Genomic DNA, 20219 nt, shown 5'->3' on the forward strand with positions numbered 1-20219 from the left:
GTCCTCCTGGGCGCCCTCGCTGAACACCTCCACCTGATCGCGGATCCTCTTGTCCTTCTTCGGTGGTCGTCGCATGTTCCTGAAGAAGAACTCATCATTGGCGAGCTCCGCCGCCTCGAGCGCCTCCTTGGGCGCCTCTGTGATGGTGCTGGACACCTTCTTCCGCCGCCCAGGCTTGCTCCTCGTGCTGTTCCGGACACTGGGTGGGCCGTAGACAGTGTACAGGTGATACTCATCACCCTCCATGTCGGCGCTGCGCTTCTTCCGCTTGAAACTCAGGTAATTGTTGGCATAGAATGGCTAAATTGAAAGATTTCCCATTTATCTTAGCTACTCTGCGGGCGAAATTTACTCACTTCTCTCACATTTATTTATATTTACAAAATCTTTCATGTACATTTGGACAAATAATACATTTATACAGGGGATTTTTTCATGTCTCAAACATAATGGAGGAAAGTTTATAGGAAGAAAGAAGGGTGATTTCGCATGCTGAAAAAATTAACTCCAACTACATAGTGTAAAAAATACATAAACTTTCTGTACAAAAGGAAAAAAAAGGAAGAAACAGTGTGAAAGGAAAATGCGTAAAACTACAAATCTAAAGGGTGTCAATTATCGAAAAAAGAAAATCTACTTTACACCACCCACAAATTGTCATTCCATAAATGCTACTTCTTTTTATCAGTTAAATCAAAAAGAGACGTAAAAAAATGGCAAAATGAAGAAATAATAGGAGAAATAAATAATTACAAAAAAAAATGCATTAACTGTCGAATGAGTGAATGTCTATAAAATTAAATGAAAAAGGATTTTGGGGGGGAAAATCTCCGTGGAATTTACAGGGAAATCGCACTTCACATGGAAGCTCCGTTGCCCATTTTTGGTGCCCTCAAACGCCAAAAAGAACCCAATCACAACGCCATCAAATCCGCTCAACCACAATTCCTCAGGGCAAAACTGGGGGAGTTTTGTACAGAATTTGGTGCACCGGGCCTTTCTCTTTATACATTTTGTGTGTCTCTGTGCTGGGTTGGATCGTGCTATGGGTTTTACTTCTTGAAGCTTACCACGGTATCGTGAAGCTCATTGAAATATTGCTGCAAAGACAAACACATTTGTTAAAATCAGACCAATCAAGGGGGAGATATTATGGCTCAATCGTCTAAATGGACGTTTCATCTAAATTACAGCTAAAGAAAAGTCCTTCTTAATGCCTTTCTAGGCTCCAAAAACATTGTCTTCTCATCTTTCAGACAAAAATATTGCAAATCGTGCTAAAATCTGACATAACCTCAAAAATAATATTAAAAACTTAGAATATGTCAATTAGAAAACTTTCTGGCCGGGTTTAGATCTAAAATCGGCCATTTTGAGTCTGTTATTAAATCAAAAAAACTAATTTTGCACAATTAAATGGTTTTTTTCATGATATTTTTGAGGTTAGGGCCGGAAAAATACCCAAAAAGAAGATTTTCAAGTGGATTCTTTAGAAAAACCAAATTAAAACTTATGTTTCAGTTGTAGAAGTGAAAAATATTAATTTATCTTTCCTGACGTTGTATTTATCATACAGTTTTTGAGTGAAAAACGAAAAGTAAAAGTTTCTGCGAGAGCAAATCCATCATTTTCAGAGGCATTGGGCAAAGAAAGGCGCAAAGGAAAGACAATCAATCAAATTCCGCAACAATTCTTGCGGGTAAAGAGAGCATTTGTCTTACATATTGATGAGGTGAGTAGTCTGATGAATGTCCATAGTCTGCCCACTTGGTCAGGTCGATTGATGGAATAATTCCACTCTTGCATGGCACTCGGGGGTTTCTGCAAGAGTACAAGAACAAGGTTAAAACCGTTGCAGAGGAGATGATTGCGCTGGTGAGCTCACATCTCATGGTCAGGCAGAACCATTGGGTAGATCTGGATGGTGTCGATGAGATCGGTGTTGTCGCAGATCAGGCGCGACAGCTTGATCTTCCTGATCTCCTGCAGTTGCTCCGGCGTGAAGGACGACGGCTGATTTGGCAATTCGTACCAGAAGCGGTCGCCGCGCCGCAAGTAGCTCAGCTGTGTGGCGATGACGCAAGCGAAGGTGGGCCCGAGCATGGAGCCAGGCAGTGATCTCTCGGAGACGCCGCCGGACCATAAATCAATGTCAGCAGGATGCCTAATTGACGACAAAAGACATCGGCGGTGGGTCAGGTGTGAAGTGCGATAAATGGAGGGAATTTGCCATGTGAAATCAACACGAGAACAATGGGCCAGAATGTATCATTGATCACGCGCTGATCCTCCGTGTTACTCAATGAATCCAACCGCAAAAATGATAAATGATCGCGGAGGATTTGTGGTGACACATGATCTCATGGGTGCATTGCTTAATGATGGCAATCTGTGTGCGCCAGGGAGAGATCACACGAAAGATCAACGACTTTTCAGCCAATTTCTGTCTCATTCGCCAATTCACGTGAAACAATGTTTCACAATTGAAGAAAATTGATCATTTTGAGAGTGTATGAATTTCTCTGGGGCTTGAGAAAATGCCAAGGGGGAGAGCACAAGTTGAGGATCACTGATCACACTCTCATTATTATTTACAGTGTGCCAGGAGATTGCATTATAAATATTCCCATTAATGTGGTGTCAATTTGTAAATTCCTCTTCGTGGCAGCGCACAAAAAAGATCATCAACTTGAGTACTTAATTAAACTTAATGGTGATGATTAGCGCGCCAGAATGATTGATTTTCCCTCTATGGCCCATTAAGTGCTGGTTAATAATGAAATAAATGTGATTATAATATTGATATTGATGTGATAAATTACTATATCTTATTAAATAGAAACTGAACACGATCAATGATAACTATCACAGCTCCTAATACTCACTGGAAAATGCTCTCGTATCGGCGAATTGTGTCATTGGGCATCGAGCCGAACATCTCCTCCCACGTGTGGGACGTCGGCAGGCCACAGAACTTCCTGAACTCCATATATCCGGGCAGTCCGAATTCCCTGCCGCGCTGCATGTTGAACGACACCAGATCCATGCCGAAGCGATTGCCCTCCTTCTTGAACAGATGATTCGTCACCTCCTGCGTGATGGAGTCGTCCATCGCCTGCGCCACCTGATTCATCAGTCCCATGAAGTACTCGTCAAACACTCCGGCGCGGTACAGATCGTAGGGACGACGAATGAGGTCGGACAGACGCTTCGAGGCGATGAACTTGTGCGCCTTGGACCAGCGCTCGACGGCTGTGGGCAGCAAAGAGTGACCGAAGCGGAAGGCGGCAGCCGCGAAGGCGTCAATGATGGCCGGATTGATGTGATTATCATAGCCATCCCAATAGCCCTCCTTCTCCAGCACCAAACCGAACTTCTCCATCACCTCCTTGCCCAGCAGAATCGGCAGGAACTCATTGAAAGTGATGTGCTGGATGATGGCGATATTGATGCGTCGCGATTCCTGGAGAAGAGATGAATAGAAATCATGAAAATGGTTATACGACTGAAAAATGACCAAAATCTAACTAGAATCTAACTCACAACTTAATAACTGAGGTTTTCAGACATTATTTTAAGATTTTATGTTTTTCATTGCACTTTTTGATATCTTTTAGATATGATTTCTGAATAATATTGCATAATATTGAAATTACGCTATTGTTGAGTGGAAATTTTGAGGTTATGTTTAATTTTAGCACTAAAATCGCGATTTTCATTGAATGAAAATTCACAATTCAAGAAATAAGATGTTATTTAGTCTTCAAAACCTCTTCTGACCACAATATCTCCCCCTTGGCTCTCGCCTAACTCACCTGGAAAAGTGTCTCGTCGTCCCAGTGAGGATTGATCTGAGCCAATTCCGTGGCGAGCTTGTTGTGCTGCCTGGCCATGAGAGTGTGCATGCAGGTGAGGACGAGCTGCTCATTGACTCGAATCTCTCCGGCCTCGAAGCAGAACATGCTCTTGTTGGGCCTCGTGCATCCCTCGTCCGGGATGTCCAGCTTCAGCGGCAGCATGTCCTTCAGTCCGTACTCGGCAAACACCGGATTCATGCGCATCAGCCCGCCAAATCCTGCTCGCAATTTCCTGGCAAACTTCTCCGTTACGCCGTAAACTGTGTTGCCGTCAATGACGCCGGTAAGCGTGTTGAATTGCTGCCTGGAGCCCAGTCTGCATCCTGGTCTGGGCGACGGGAAGCCCCGGACGAAGTCGATGCACTTCACGTTGAACAGACGGTAGAAGTAGTCGTCGTCGGGGACGCGGATCTCATTGCAGTAGGGATGCTTGAGGTGCGGCGGTCGCTTGCAGCACTCCTCGGGATCATTGCGATTGATCGGATCTGATGGCGATGAATGCAAATTTCGTGAATGTCGCAACACAGCTGAATTTCACTCGCCAGCACGCGAGAGTAAATCAATTGGAAATTGTATATGCAAGAATGCCTAACGCAATGGCCAACGATTAACCCTCCGTGGGATTTGCATCATTGCGCGACACTGGATGATAAAATACCCCCAAGTCTTTTATTGCGAGAGCCACAACATTCGCGCGGGAAAATTGCTCTCTAATTTCTCGAGAGTGCGCTCGATTGAGAAAAAAGACAGACACACACACAGAGCAAGTATTACTGATGGCAAATGGGTTTCTCAAGGAGCGCATTAATAGAGACATTTCGGTATTATTATATTGAGAGGAGGCATGAAAACCTGAAAGGGCAATTATAGTGTCAAGATGCAGGAACAATATTTTCAGCACCGCAATATTTTGTCCAGAGACGTTTCATCAAACAGTCAAGCGCGCAAATTGCCAGTCATTTCCACGGGATATATTCATAGTTAATTATCAGTATTAAATAAAAGTGGATAAAACACTAATTAGATCTTGCGAAATATTAGAATGAAGCGATTCATGAACATGTTATGGAAATTTCCCGATAAAGAAAATTCTTCCAGTTTACTTAACGCACGTCTGGTGAGTTGAAAAATTTTATAATCACCCAAGAAAATTCCACAAAAGCCCCATAATGACAAAGTCACTTACAGAACGTCTTAATAGCTTGAGTCAGATTAATGATTTTTTTTTCTTTTTGGTCATTGTTTGGGTGATAAAAAAAGCGCACAAATCCAGTCGATAAATCACAAAATACTCCCTCACTTCCGGGGAGAAAAGCGCCTCATCTCCGACCATGATCTCGCGCTCGATCGAATGCGATCGCGTCATAAATAATCCCATTGAGCGCGCGCGGCCTGAAAGCGCGGCTCAGGAAGTTACTCAACTCACCCAGTGGTGTGGCCGTGAGTGTGAAATCATGATCCATGAATTGTCCCCAAGCGATCACCATCACCGTGCCGGCGTGATCGTGGAAGCCGTCGTCCGGATGCATGGTTCTGGACACGACGCGCGAGTAGGGCAGCTCGTGTCCCGTCACGCTGATCCTGGGCGCGTTGATGCCGTCCGAATAGAGGGGCCCCACGAGGCGCTGGAAGGGTGTGTTGGCGGCACCCCACGTGGGATTGTCCAGATTGTTGCACAGCCCGTCGAAGCGCCGATACTTGCCCGGACGACACTCCACGCCGGACAGGAAGGGCGGACAGACGTCGCGCACGAGCGTCTTGGACGTGTCGATGTGCGGCAAGCCCTTCTCGATGTCCTCATAGGAGAGTCCGTACCTGCGGAGAGAGGCAAAGAATGCTGAGAATGCGGCACGTGGGCAATTTGGAATTCCTCACGCGGAGATCTGTTGCATCATCCCGCAGACAAAACATGCAAATAGCAAAACGGCTCAATTAAGTGTCGAGGTGGCGGATAAAAAGGGGGCAAATTGCCGATTCAGACACTTGATATGAGAGCGCAGTTCCACCACTTCATTTCTGATGAAAAGGCGAGAGAAAATTGATCGCGCCTGAGAAAATATCTCTCTCCTCAGATCACTTCTTGTAATAACACCCATAAATTACCTCATCTCAATGCTCATTTTTGTCCCCATCGCGCGATGGTCATCATCTCGCGTCAATTGGCTTGGCGCATGTGCTTTTTTTCGTGCCTCCGCGCCGAGCTAATTGCCGCTGACACCGCAAGTCCACGTGACGCGTAGGACAATTACGGTATTAAATTGAAAATGATGTGTTTGAGACGAGAAGAAATTGTAATGAATGTCGAGGGGGAAACTCTCACTTTTTTGCCTAATGGGCTCCGAACAAATCGCAACAATGTATCAAATAGTCGTTATTTGTACGCATCTCCAAATTGCCGCGCATTCTTGTACAAAGATCGCGACGCAATTTCGCGACAAATTGGCGAAGAAAAACACACACACAAAAGAGATGACAAAACCAGTGAGAGGATCATCAACAGGGGATGACGAAACTTTTCCGTCTATCTATTAACAATTTCCAGTAAAAACTTTAGAGCGAAAGTCAATTGTTTATTGGGTGGATTTATGCTACCTATGAGATTATCTTTATTGAAATTACTTGTTGTGTTGGCTTTTATGGAGCTCAAGAGCGAAGCTTGAGCAGTGAGACATTTATTATTTTCCCACATTTTGCCACAATTTGGGTCGAATGACCATAAAATTACGTCTGCAACATTGTAATAATATAATTTCTCAGACTATAATGTTATGGCATATATAAAGCTGTAAAGAGCGAATTAGTTAAGTAAATAATTCATTAAATTGTACTGAAATTGACTGCATTGAATGCCATTTGATATCTTTTGGAAAAGAATATGAAAATCGTTTTAAAGTAACAAATTCATGAATAAATAAACCAGAATTGCAAATCTCTTTTAATTCAGTACTAAATTTGATGGAATTTTTAACACAATCGTCTCTATAAAGATTGTGTGATTAAGAGTACTAAAGACTGTTTTAATCTCATACAGCACATCCTTAACATTCCTCTGTTTTAATGGGAATTCATCCATAAATCAACAAATCACTAATAATTTATTAATTATTTTTCCTTATGAATTTTACACAATTTACTGTAGTTTAAATAATGCAAGTGGATTCGGAGATGCTCTTGACACTCTTGACTCACATTCAAGTGTGGTAAAAAGTCACATAATCGTCTCCGTGAGTGTGTTAATTATTCCGCCAAAACAAACACGGCAGTATCACGCGAGTTTTTCCATCTTTTGGGCGCCTTTTGTCGGAAATTGCGCGAGAGGGAAAGTAATTTGAGATTGGAACAAATGGCTCCAATGACCTTTTCTCACTCTCGTTTGCACATTTCCGCCCAGATGAAGTGCGCGCGATTTTTATTTTTTTTTGCATGGGAATTTCTTTTTTGCACTCGCGTCACAAACTTTCCAAACACGCGCAAATTCTCTTCTCCCCCATTCAAATGCCGCGCGCATTTTCACCTCCAACAATCTGTGAGACTCTCGAGAGAGACTCTCTGTGGCAAAAGCACCCAAGAAGGAGATGCCAAGAAGTCTGCGCGGCTTCTCTTCTATCGGCGGAAAGTCGCACGAGAATTTTTCCTCATCTCTGTTTTTTTTTTGTCTCTCACGCGCTGACTGCATAATTAAAATGTTATTTACTGGCAAACGCGGTTGGAACTGGATCGCGCGGCTTCATGCGTTTAAATATTGCATCCAGTTCCCAATCTTGATACCCAACACGAAGAAATGCCCCAGAGTTTCTAATGAAAATCGCACTCTTTCGCGCGCACTCACGTGAGTTGCTGTACGGTGGATGATAAGGGAGATTTTGCCCAGAGATTTTACGTGGAATTCATAATTCCCACCACGAATTCCATTAATGTCACTCTGTAATGTTGGATTCTGGGCTGAAAAAGTGTGTAATTTTGCAGTCGTAAATCTCCATTTAAGTAATTCCAGTCGCCAGATCTAATTTATGCTGCGCTCTCCCTCAAATTTGACAGTAAAAATTGCACTTAGTGACCAGCTAATTGCACAACTTGGCGGCGATCTTATCTCTCATCTGCGCCAATCGCCACTCTGATTGGGAAAAGGCGGCCTAAAGCCCTCGTGGCGATAAACTGCATGTGCAGCAGCATAAATATTGATATGCTGAGAGTCACAATAAGACCATGAATAAATCCTCAAATCTTCACCACTCTTAGCGCCTGTCTCGGGCAGCATCTCGAATTGATAATTGGATAAATGGCGCTGTGGATGAAATCTCGCTAAGACACGTGAAAATGCGCCCCGGTGAATCTGGAGTGAAAGTCCAACAATGCGCAGAATTTTTGCAATTGGCATTCGGAGGCAAAAGTCCGCGCGCGCATTGGCACGAAATTGCAAATTCATCGGCGATCCATTAGATTTGCAATGAAAATCGGTGAGCTACTTGTATTCATTGGAGGCAAACCGTGCATAATCACTGATCTGTGACATGGATAATTTGCTTCAAATTAATAAAGACAAATTTGCATAAGAAGCTGGTGCGACAAGTACAGTCAATCTTATGTCTTTGAGCATGTCAGGAGCTCACATATGATTTACTCGTTGGCACGAGGCAAAATCCACCCAAAGAGAAAGACTGGCGAGCCTTCAGACTAACGAGATATTGTGAAAAGCACTCACTCCTGCCATAAATTCCACGGCTAAAATACCCAAGGTGATGAATTGGAGCAATTTTTCACCGCATAAAGCTGAGAATGAGCCTGAAAAAGACATCTTCAACGCTGATTGATTTACCTACAAATTACTTTCATTCCCAATCAGAATGTCCATCCAGAATGCCAGCAAAGTAACGCACATTTCTCTTCTGCATCCATACAGAACAGCCCGAACAGTGACTCTTTGTCTTCGCGGTCGCCAAAACGCAGTGAATATTCGCGCCACTCATTGGTGAAGTGGAGCACACAGCGGAATACTCCACACCCTGGCTTTCGCTGCTGTACAAAAGCCACAACACTCCAGCGTTCTCCTCTCATTTCACGTTCTTTGTGCGATAGCCGCGCGAGAATACCGTTTGTCAGAACACGTTTTTTATTCATATTCTTCCCGCCATCGATGGGCAGCGCCGCGGCGGCGCAGAACGGAAAGTTTTGCCACGCACGCTATCATGCCAGTTGCGAATTGACATTGCACATCGAGTGGACGTGAAAATCGGAGTTCGCGAGTTATCAATTAGAATTTTACCAAGTATCGTGTGAAAAAATGTAATATAACTTATTCAACCATGCTTCCCACCTACTCGAGGTCCACCACAACGCCAGCAACGTCACTCTTCCAGCGAAAATTGTTCCGAAACAGTGAAAGATTGCTGGTCATCTTGGTCCTGCTCACGTTCTGTTTGGTGTGCTTCTGCGGACTCTTCTTCCTCCCGGACAACTTCAGTTCCAATCGTGTGTTCAGTGTGTACAAGCAGCTGCAGAAGGCCGGCCCAGAGATCTTCATACCCGCCCCACCCGTCGCCCAGCAGGGCTTCAGGGGTGACGGTGGCGTTGACCCACATCTCCTCGATGACAGGGAGAAGCTTCAGGCGAAGATTCAGGGCGAAATCGGTGACATAATCGACCGCCCTGAGGTGCAAAAGGCTCCGCCACTGGACAAGTCTCTGGGCGATGGGGTGCAGCAGGAGGGGCCCCTCTCCGGGGGCGTCGACGAGGACAAAACCGTGACGACAACGCTGAAATTCGGGCCCGACAGCGGCCAAGACAGCGACTCATCGATCCGGGAAAAGAGGGAAAAAGTGAAACAGGTAAAATCGCCACGTATTTTCGTCTATATCTTCTCCTATACACTCGTTGACGAGTTAAGTGACCCGACCACGGAAGCAGTGCGGGTTATTTCTCACTGATAAAATGCAAATCGCGCGGAATTGAGACACTTTTCATGTGCACCGAGTGGAAAGGTGAATGAAAAGCTACTTTGTAACTCTGGAAAACAAATCCGGGAAGCACTAAATCCTGGGCAGATGTCTGAAGAATGTCACAAATATTTATAAGGGAGGAATTTGAGTGGTGTTAACCCTTTAGCGACTGCAAAATTGCTGTATTTTCTGATATTATTTTAGAAATCTTTCTTGTTTTTATGTCTTAAGGATGTTTTGGGTAAAGAATTCCTTAACAAAGTGAACAAGAAGCATTTCCTTGCTTATAATAATTTTCCCTTAGTTGGAAACTAAGGGAGTTTTCCCACTGCGCTGAAGTGATTGAAGTTATCGACATTTACCGACACTTATCGACACAAATTGCGTGCAATTTCCTTTTTTTTAACACAATTTTAGAGGAAAATAGGACTGATATGGATTATTTAGCCCTTAGAAAGTCGATTTTAACTACTTTCCCAAAGAATTCCCATAATTTGATGTTAAAAAGTAAGAATTTGTATCGATAAGTGTCGATAACTTCAAAGCGAAAAGAACCAAAATTCACGAAATATCAAATTCTGTGACCCCGAAAGAATTTGAAATTTGTAGTTTTGATTTTAAATCATAAACTGCTTAAAAAGTCTTCTTTCTAATAATTTTTTTTTATTGCTATATCAATGGCAAAAGTAGAAATATCACTTATAATCCATTATAAATTGCACAAAGAGAATTGGAAAGGTGTATTGATGAATTTGCATAAATTAAGAAGATTTTTCTGAAAGTTTCACATTTCTCTACTAATTTCCATCGCCAATTCAGTGAATTCAGTGTAGATTCCTAACTCTCAACTTGTTCACAATTATGCAAAATATACAGAGAGTCTCTTTTGGGTGCATTTCAGCACGAATTAAGTGATGAACGACGTCTTCTAATGAGTTTTCTCAAAGATAGTGTCGTTAAAGCAGTCTCTAACACTGTGTTACTCGGAATTCATCTAATTTTAGCGTTAATAATGAGTCCTGAAGATAAGATAAGGCCTTATGATAAGGTTATTAAAGAGTTAATAAGTAAAATTCTGCAATAAAGTGTCACAAATTCCACTATTCACTGCGTATAATTGGTTGATTGTGTGTAGGTCAAAAAATGCGTCGAATTTCTAGGAAATCAATTGACTTAATCCACGAATTCTCTCAGCTCCAGAGGGTTTTATTTAATGCACAGCAATTGGAGCTACTATATGTATAAATATTATTGGCTGTGGAAGCATTTAATTTAAAAGCGCTGTAATTAAGCCGGATGCGCTTGAGTTGTAAATCATTTTCCAATTTTCCAGATGATGCTTCTCGCGTGGAACAATTACAAGCAATTTGCATGGGGGAAGAATGAATTGCGACCGATATCGAAGCGAGCGCACACGGGCAGTGTTTTTGGGGCTTTTGACTTCGGCGCCACCATCATTGATGGCCTGGACACACTGTACATTATGGGACTTGAGGAGGAGTTCGAGGAGGGCAGGGAGTGGCTGAGGCGGCGATTCTCCTTTGACAATGTCGTGAGTTTAAATGCCGTTGTATTGTATTTTCAAGGGGGGGAAAGAGTGATGAGCTAATGTGTGGTATTTTTTTGCGTTGGTAGTCTGTTGATATTTCAGTATTTGAGACGAATATTCGCTTCGTGGGCGGATTATTGACCTGCTATGCCCTCACGGGGGATCCGCTGTTCAGGGATAAGGCGGTTCATGTGGCTGACAAGCTGTTGCCAGCCTTCCAGACACCCACGGGCATTCCTCTGGCGCTGGTGAATCTTAAGACTGGGGTATGTCAATGATTATATCGAAGGGGTGGTGAGAAATTCTCCTCTTCACGCGCGTCCGTTTGTCTTCCAGGTGAGCAAGAATTATGGCTGGGCGAGCGGCGGAAGCAGTATCTTGTCAGAATTTGGGACACTTCATCTTGAGTTTGCATACTTGAGTGACATCACGGGGAATCCGATTTATCGCGAGCGCGTGCAGAATGTGCGTCAAGTACTCAGGGAGCTGGAGAAGCCCAAAGGATTGTATCCCAACTATCTCAATCCGAAGACTGGAAAGTGGGGACAATGTAAGTTTCAGTCAATTTACTTACTTATCTGGCTTTAACCGTACAATTCAGCAATGGCATTCTCATTCACCGCCTTTGAAATGGGCGAAGAAGGGATGGAAAATAACACAGAATAAATTTCTGCATATTCTATGTAGAAAATTCAAAGTTTCAGCATTTTTCATGCTTTTCGTGGTTATTTTCTCATGTTAACTTGCCGTAAAAGTATTTTTGTTCCTCCTAAAGAACATTTTCACGCAAATTTCTTCACTTTTAACATGATTTTCCACGCGATTTACTGATTTTCTTCTCAGTTTATAGGCAATTTGAAGAGAAACATTAAGTTTTGTGTGAGAATTCACATTATTTGCGAGCTTAGCGGTGCTTTGATTGATAGATATTCAATAATAATTGATAAAATTGCACTATATTTTCGCATCCATTCGAAAGGAGGTGAATTTGTGAGAATATGGCGTTGATTTACACATAAGTGTGCGCCAATGGGGATTATCACGCGTTGCTCTCTTCCAGATCACATGTCCCTGGGTGCCTTAGGCGACAGCTACTTTGAGTATCTGCTGAAAGCATGGATACAATCTGGTCGTGAGGATCAGGAAGCGCGTGTCATGTTTGACGAGGCGATGCCGCCAATCATTGAGCATATGGTTAGAACGAGCCCGAATGGCTTGATTTATGTGTCGGATATGAAGTTTGATCGATTGGAGCATAAAATGGATCACTTGGCGTGCTTCGCTGGAGGACTCTTTGGCCTTGGGTCACAAACACTGTCCAATGAGTGGTCGACAAAGTATATGGAAATTGCCCATGGACTGACAAATACTTGCCATGAGAGTTATATACGGACACAGACGAAATTGGGTCCGGAATCGTTTAGATTCAGCGAAGCGGCCGAAGCCAAGGCACTGAAGACATCAGAGAAGTACTATATTCTACGGCCGGAGACTTTTGAGAGTTACTTCGTCATGTGGCGCTTGACGCATCAGCAAAAGTATCGGGATTGGGGATGGGAAGCTGTACAGGCGCTGGAGAAGCACTGCCGAACTCCAAATGGATATTCAGGGGTGAAGAATGTCTACATGGAGGAGCCACAGAAGGATGATGTGCAGCAGAGTTTCTTCCTTGCGGAGACGCTTAAAGTAAGGGGCGAGAGTTTGAGTGTGTTTCTTTCATGAGAAGTAGAATTCTATATTGATGTTGTGCTTCGTGTCTATCTTTTGCAGTATCTCTATTTACTATTTTCCGATGACTCATTCATTCCACTTGATGAGTGGGTGTTCAACACGGAAGCCCATCCGCTGCCCATCAAGGGGATCAATTCACTGTACAGAGCAGCTCCTATGACGACACCTACTCAACAATAATTACCATAATAACACCACTATTGTAACCCTAAATTAATTATGATGAGCTTCGACTCTTTTTTGGAATTATCATGCCTATTCCTCTAAGAAAAACGTTTGTCGAGAACTTATTGCATGTTTCACACACCGAAAATATGTGGCGTATATTGAAAAGAAAAAAAGGATATTTGACAAGATGAAGAGAAGAAAGTATAAAACATAATTGCATATGTACAGTTATAGTATAAAATGTGCCAAAGGATTTAGGCAAATTGACTAATAGAAATTTTACGTTGTGAAGTGGTATCGCGAGGTGATAATTGAACGTGGATATAAATTAAAATTGACATAGCAAAAGTTGTTGTTATAGATAAAGATAATAAAAAAAAACATTTGTATTTCTTCACTGCACCCTTAAATAGCATTAATGTAGGACAAGTCACGAGATTCTGTATATTAAGCATGAATAAATAATATCCTAGAGAGTATTTGGCAAGTGTTGATGAATTGGCGCAATTTTTCTCTATCTCTCCAAATGATGATGATTAAAAGTAGGATGGAAAATGAGTGAATGGAATCTGTGTTTTCACTATTATGATTGCAAAATTCAGCAGCACAAAAGTGAGGAAGAGAAAGAGAATTGAACAATCAATTGACGCATCTTGAGCGTCTCTTTCGCTGGGTTAATGATTTATGGTTTGTAATTGCAAGTCATATCAAAACAGAAATCTATCGGGAAAATCTTCGGCTAAATGGCAAAATTGCAGCTCAGATTTATGATTTTCGCGGGGCTAAATTGCTATGAGAAGTTGATCTGTAATCTCGTCATAAATTCGCAAGAAATTAAAGCAGTAAATGGAGAAGAAAGATGTGCCACTGTTCCTCCTCTTAACCCGCGCCGGGTCTTTAGTGTATTCAATTAATTCCACATCATGCAACAAGTGGAGAGAAGTTGTTATGCAATTGCACGGCAAAATCCACCCAACGAGAAGACCTCAAAGATCAAATCAACATCTTTCTTTGTCGCTTGGCTGTGTTTTTTTTTGCAGGTCCAGAGCATGATAAATTGCATTCTAATTATTCACCCTGGCCAATTTCACAATGGCGCACAAGCATTGCAAGATGCTCACGATGATTTTTCAATTCATCAAGCGCCCAAGATTGGCCACAAGAGACGCGCACTGCAGCTCATCATAAATTCGCAATTGGGAGACTCGCGGCGTTTTCAATTAGCAAACAATGGGAGGGAATTTCGTTGTGGGCAAAAAGGAGTGCAAAATTCATTCATAAAAGTCAAGATATTTCACCGCCAGCCTCAAGATTGCGTGTGATGTTGGACATTGCGGAGCATGTTTGGCATTGTTGCCAAGATTGTGTGTGACACTGGAATAATTGTTGCATGATTTTTCATATAAAGCGCGGGAGAGAATTTCTCGCACGAGAGCGCCAATTGTGGGAGTGATTTGAGTATGTTTTACTTACGTGCGAGCCAATTGAATGGACATATCCAGAAGTAATTCTCCAACTGTGGCAATATCTTCCGGCTTCCAGTCACCTTTGGGCTGCGACACGTCTAGAATTAAATGATATCAGACACACACTTCAGTGAATGCATTTCCGCGGAAAAGGAGAATGTAATCTTTCTTCACTTTCAGTCACTTCCAGCGACTTCTTTTGCCAATCTCATCACTCTCTTCTCTTTCCTCTCCGATGGCATGAGCAGTGTTGGTTGGATTAATTACATTTTAACCTCGACAATTCTTTCATATACAGTAATAAAATGCTTTTCTTTACAAATGATATTTCCAGCAAAGAATTTGAGGAATCACAATCTTAACAAAGTGTCAATTTGAGACGTTCTGCTTCGACAATCGCAGTAAGTGGCACAGTTTTGGAAAGCTAATTTCATCGCCTACAATTCTCTAGAACATATCAAAGTTGACAAATGGTCGCAAGATGGTATAATTTAACATTTATGGCTAGAAATGCCAGAACAGACTTTATATGCACTTTTTAATAAAAACACTGATAGAAGTGCCATTTTTCGACATATTTTCAAAAGCAATGGCGATTTGGAAAGCTGACTTATTAGCCTACAACTCTTTAGAACATATCATTTGTCTTATACCACGTCTTTACGCGTTTTATAAGGTGTTTTGACAAAGTCTTTTGAATATGGTTAACTGTCTTCTTATGCATTTTATTCTTAAAATATTCATAACAACGCTGTTTTCCAACGGATTTTCAAAATTAATAGTGTTTTAGAAAGGGCAGAAGATAGTCTACAAGTCTCTAGAACATATGATTTTCATTAGATTACGCATTAAAGATGTAAAAATCATCTTTCTCTACCATGTAAAGACACAACACAGGCAATTGGAGAGGAGAAGAGAAGTCACACGATTGAAAGTGACACTGCAGGTGAATTATTTGGAGCATTTAAGAAATTAAAAAGAAGTCTTTTGTACAGCGCGACACTTTATTGGCTTCCAGGAACTCATTTGAAATTTCAAGCACGCGTCGTCGCTTAAGAAAGTTTATATAGAAAAAAAAACAGCATTGAAAAAAGAAACATCATTCAAGCTCTGTGACTTGAAAAATGTCTCTCTGATAAGTGTAACGCGGGGAGTAGGAGAAAAAAAAGGTATGAAATACACTGTAATAAATTTAAGTACAATTACAAGCAATTTATTGCACATAAATCGATAGTGCGGAGAGACTGTAAAGTAGTTGAAAGACTGTAGGCAAAATTCTGCATTAATAATTCATATTTTACCAGCATTTTCCTATCACGAAAAATTTACGATAATGCTGTCCTGCAACACAAATTTCCACCACCGCAATGTTGAGTTGACTATTATCATTCTTAGACTTGTGAAATTACTCACGTATTCTCTTCCTGGCGTCAACATAGGCGGCATTGATGGCATCGTATGTGATACACGTCTGACCCACAGTGTAAGGAACTCTGGTGAAGAAAGAAAGTGTCTCAATGAAGCTTCTCCTTGACCATGTCGCGATTAATATGCACTCAAGACTGCACTTTTGTGCATTTTTTTACCACTCAGACAACAATACGATCGCCCTCAAAATTGATCATCACCTCGTTTGGCTTCTTTTTTCTTTCGCCTGCAATGTGTGCGCATATAAAACAACACCCGTCCAATCCAAACGATCAGTGAAAGTTTTCCATTTCATCGCGAGAGGTGTTTCTCTCTTGTGTGCTACAAGACTTATAATAAAATGCCCGTTCAAATTGATTGGGAGTACGAGACAAATAAATAGAGATAGACAAACAATTGGGAAGTACAAGAGAGACTCAATATCGCGCGGTTGATCTAATTAATTCACATGTCCACTGTGTGTGCGAAAATGGCACTAAATGGCGCGAGAGAGCGTCCTTCCTTTTTGCATTTGCCCAAAAGACAATCAGCCAATACATCACGTTTGCCTGTTCAACCACATGCTTCTCTTCATGCTTGACGTACTTCCGACCATTTGGAGCATGAAAGTCTCCGCTGATCCCATCTCAACAACAACAGCCTCGAGAAATCCAGAGAGACACACTGCGCTAATCGTTTTCTTCTCACGATCAATTTTGCCACAAATACGAGTTGTTTGCACTTCCCACAGCGAAGGCAGCGAAGATTGTTGCAGGCGAATCTCTCGAGTATTGCACAATTTGCTACTGAACAGCTGAATTACCTCAGCTGGTGTGTTCCGGTAGACTTCCCAGCCACTTGTCCTCACCACAGGGGGAATTAATTGAGGCTCTTTAGTCATTCCAGATTTGCATTATACATGAATATGGGAGAAAACTATTTGCAAACCGGAAAAAATTGCGATCAATCCGCAAATCTCTTCATGTAATATTTCTACCATTTAATCCATTTGTATGCCGAAAAATGCACGCGCGTTGCAGGGCATCAAAGGTCAATGAGGCAAATAAATATGCAATAAGTTTCAATGCGACAAGGTTGCTGTTGTAATTCATGGGGAATTCACAGAATCACACCCAAAGGGCCTCAATTTCCAAATTGATTTTCTGGCAACAGCTTTGCAACATTCATCGCTCATTTATTGCACTCTAAAGCTCGCTTCAAGGGGGAAATGTTGTGGTCTGATGCGGTGTACAGATTGCGTGGTATTTTAAAATTATAAATCCTTGATTTTCTTGGTTATGCGATTAATTTAGGACAAATTTAGTGACAAAATTATGTCTAAAGAAACAGTTTTTGCGCCATTTTGGTTTCATTAGCAAATGCTTAAAAATTTCTCGGTATTATTTGAGGTTATGACTGGAAAAATGTATAAAAACAGCGATTTCAGCCAATTTTTCTTTATAAATAGAATAGAAACTTTATTTTTCTTTCGTTTATGTCAAAAATGGTAAGAAAATTGACACAAAAATACAGAATTTTACGAAACATTGATTTTCTAACCTAATAACCTCAAAATTTTTTGAAAATCCTCACGGAAAAAGGTGGAAAAAATTGTAGGAATCTTAAAGATGCTGAAAATGAAGAGAAAACGTTTGTTATCTTCCCATTGGTTCGCTGGGGATGCAGATGTGCGGTTAAAGATTCCTGATCAAGAGGCACGTGAGGAGGATTGAGAGACAAGAGCACATTTTGCGTGCTGTCACGAAGACATGGCATTGCAACATTGTTTTCGGATGTTTTCCCCCATTGAAAATATTGAAAATATGCCACAATTTATCTAATACACTTTATTACAAAATCCCATTGGAATGTGATTCAAATTTGGTAAACGCGCGATTGTTGCCCAATGATGGCCATCCTCTTGGTCGCGCGTCAGGAAGTGAAAATGTCTTTAAATAACTTTGGACATTCCTCAGTTTTCAATTTCACAACACCATCAGAGAGATTCGCGCATAAGGAAAAAGCTCTTTTTATATACTTTCTAACTGCGGCGTGGCGAGTCTGTGCGCGAAAACGTACTCCACATGATGGCTGGGATGTCTGCGACACAATTAAGCCACCGAGTAGAGCGAGACATGAAGCTGAAGAGATGCTGGAGATACACAATGGGAAGGCCTGCGACCGGCCTTTTTTACGTAATGACCATCAGACAAAATTGTTTGGTCTCTCTTGCGCGGCGATTGAGTAATCAACTCACATGTCCACTAATTATTTAACCCAGATCAATTTGCACTTAACACCCATTTACGCTCTGAAACTAATCAGTGCACACCAGGCGTCACACTTTAACATTGAACTCGAAAATTGTGAGAAAAAGTGTTCTTGTGCAGCGCCATTTACGAGGCGCGCAATGTCGCAAAGTGTTGCATGGCGTGTAGATTTGAGAGGCAGATAAAGGGTTGTTGCACAAGCAGAGATGAAAAAAAATAGGGGAAAAAGGTGTCTCTCAGCTTTGGCAAAAATTCGCGGAAATGCTTTAGAGGTGAGGAAAAAAGTATCAAAGACGGAAAAGAGATAACGAGTGCATTCATTGAAAATCAATGAGATTTTTGTGAATATTAATAGCTCCGGGCGTTCCTCTCAAGCCACCAGCGTTTGGTCGAAAATGCCATGGAGATTTTTGATATATCTTTATTATGCTGAGGTGAATTGAATTAATCTAACCTTGATTGAATTTTATACTGAAGTTGATAAAAATTTCGAGACAATCTCGTGATTTTCACTTACACAGGCGTTCCTCGCAGCAGATTGAAGTTGTAGTCATAGGCAGATGATCTTGGCGGTCCTGTGAGGAGGAGAGCACATCGATCCGAGACTTCATTGTGATAGGGAAAGAACTGCGCCTGCGTCTGCAGCAGTGTGGCCAAGAGAACAGTGAGAATTCTGAAAGTGAATATCATGTTGAAAAGCATCATTAATTTTTTGCCTCCTTGAAAATGTCAAAAATTTCTATCACAAAACTCTTAATTGACCAGTCAAGAAAAAAGAGGTGCTCCTGTGCAGTTTTTTGTGCTGGTCAGCGGCGGAAAAAAATAGATCTCTTGCTGACATTTCCAATGTACGCCATGAGATTTGGATCAAGAAATTGGTTATAATTCCGCCTTTTCACGCGCGTGGTGAAGAAAGTCGCTCGGGTTTTTGCATTTTGCGCTGTGTCCAGAGAAGAGTGGCTTTTTCGCTCTTTTGCATCGCAAAGTTCAAGGTGAAAGTGGTTTTTTTTTGTAATCTCTCACCAAACCAAATTGGTCCATTTGCAATCGCCGAAGAAGCGCGCGCGCGCGGCCAGAGAAAAAAAGGCAATCGCGAGAGGTCAGAAAAAAAGAAAGACACTCACGGCAATTGCCGCGCAGCGTGATACACTTTTAGAGACCAAATTTAATGGATCCCATTATTGCGATGTTAAATAACTGCCAAGTCTATTGAGCTTAGCATTGAAGTCACTGCGGTGTTTCATTAAGTTCAAGTTCTCTCCCAATGAGCATCGCGCTTTCAGGCCATCACACCGGGTGATTTTCAAAGGCGCACAAATTTCCCACTAATATAAGAAAGCTCCTCAGGGCGTACAAAAAAAAGCACGCTCAACTCCTCGCCACATCTCCTGGTTCTCCTTGACCCACATCTCGCGAGCAATTCTCCTCGCCGCTACCGCCGATGTTAACCACTTCTCATTTGGTGTATATATTGACATCACATTGGCAGGCAGCACAATGCGCGAAATCCTGTTCTTGTGGCGCGCAATCGGGGAAAGTTTTTGGTCACCAAACGACATTCAAGTGAGTGCGATTTTATTCATGACAGAATCCACGCGTTTCAGGAACAACTCGAAGAGGGAAAACATGCGAAAAAAAGTGCCCCGAGAGAAAGAGATGCTGTCCAAATGGATCTGGTTTTATTTCCAATCCATGCCATATTTGTGTGTTTGCTCGCGAGTCTCTTGACACCGTCGCGTGTCTCCGTGGTCGTCAAGGGGGAGATATCACGGTGGCAAATGGTGTACAGCTTAAGCGAGAAGTGGAGATGATCTAAAATTTACAATAATTCACTT

At 42.0% G+C, this 20219-nt stretch overlaps 2 protein-coding genes across 2 annotated transcripts; one reads left to right on the forward strand and one right to left on the reverse strand.

Moving 5' to 3' along the window:
- Nucleotides 1-72: 72 nt before the first annotated feature.
- On the reverse strand, nt 73-7145 carry LOC132257157 (chorion peroxidase). The gene is made up of 7 exons (XM_059753944.1): nt 7047-7145; nt 5284-5672; nt 3816-4342; nt 2886-3463; nt 1886-2164; nt 1722-1821; nt 73-1100 (listed from the first exon to the last, which is right to left on the reverse strand). Coding segments are annotated over exons 1-7 (1923 nt in total). The 5' UTR covers nt 7049-7145; the 3' UTR covers nt 73-1052.
- A 1913-nt stretch (nt 7146-9058) lies between these two features.
- Nucleotides 9059-13720, forward strand: LOC132257206 (mannosyl-oligosaccharide alpha-1,2-mannosidase IA). Its single transcript, XM_059754017.1, has 6 exons — nt 9059-9682; nt 11127-11345; nt 11429-11608; nt 11679-11892; nt 12403-13028; nt 13113-13720. Exons 1-6 carry the CDS (start codon nt 9161-9163, stop codon nt 13251-13253), a joined length of 1902 nt encoding a protein of 633 aa, XP_059610000.1. The 5' UTR covers nt 9059-9160; the 3' UTR covers nt 13254-13720.
- Nucleotides 13721-20219: the final 6499 nt, after the last annotated feature.

The sequence above is a fragment of the Phlebotomus argentipes genome, unplaced genomic scaffold (assembly GCF_947086385.1).
Source record: "Phlebotomus argentipes unplaced genomic scaffold, Phlebotomus argentipes genome assembly contig_42, whole genome shotgun sequence".
NCBI lineage: Eukaryota > Metazoa > Arthropoda > Insecta > Diptera > Psychodidae > Phlebotomus > Phlebotomus argentipes.

What these genes read in the sequence shown, in the direction of transcription:
- LOC132257157 (XM_059753944.1), bottom strand. An exon ending in ACGACGAGACACTTTTCCAG is followed by an intron (nt 3,464 to 3,815) that starts GTGAGTTAGGCG and finishes TCTCTTCTCCAG; the next exon opens with GAATCGCGACGCATCAATAT. An exon ending in ACTACTCACCTCATCAATAT is followed by an intron (nt 1,101 to 1,721) that starts GTAAGACAAATG and finishes TTGTCTTTGCAG; the next exon opens with CAATATTTCAATGAGCTTCA.
- LOC132257206 (XM_059754017.1), top strand. Translation starts at nt 9,161, where the DNA reads ATGCTTCCCACCTACTCGAGGTCCACCACAACGCCAGCAACGTCACTC. An exon ending in TGGTGAATCTTAAGACTGGG is followed by an intron (nt 11,609 to 11,678) that starts GTATGTCAATGA and finishes TTTGTCTTCCAG; the next exon opens with GTGAGCAAGAATTATGGCTG. An exon ending in TCCTTGCGGAGACGCTTAAA is followed by an intron (nt 13,029 to 13,112) that starts GTAAGGGGCGAG and finishes TATCTTTTGCAG; the next exon opens with TATCTCTATTTACTATTTTC.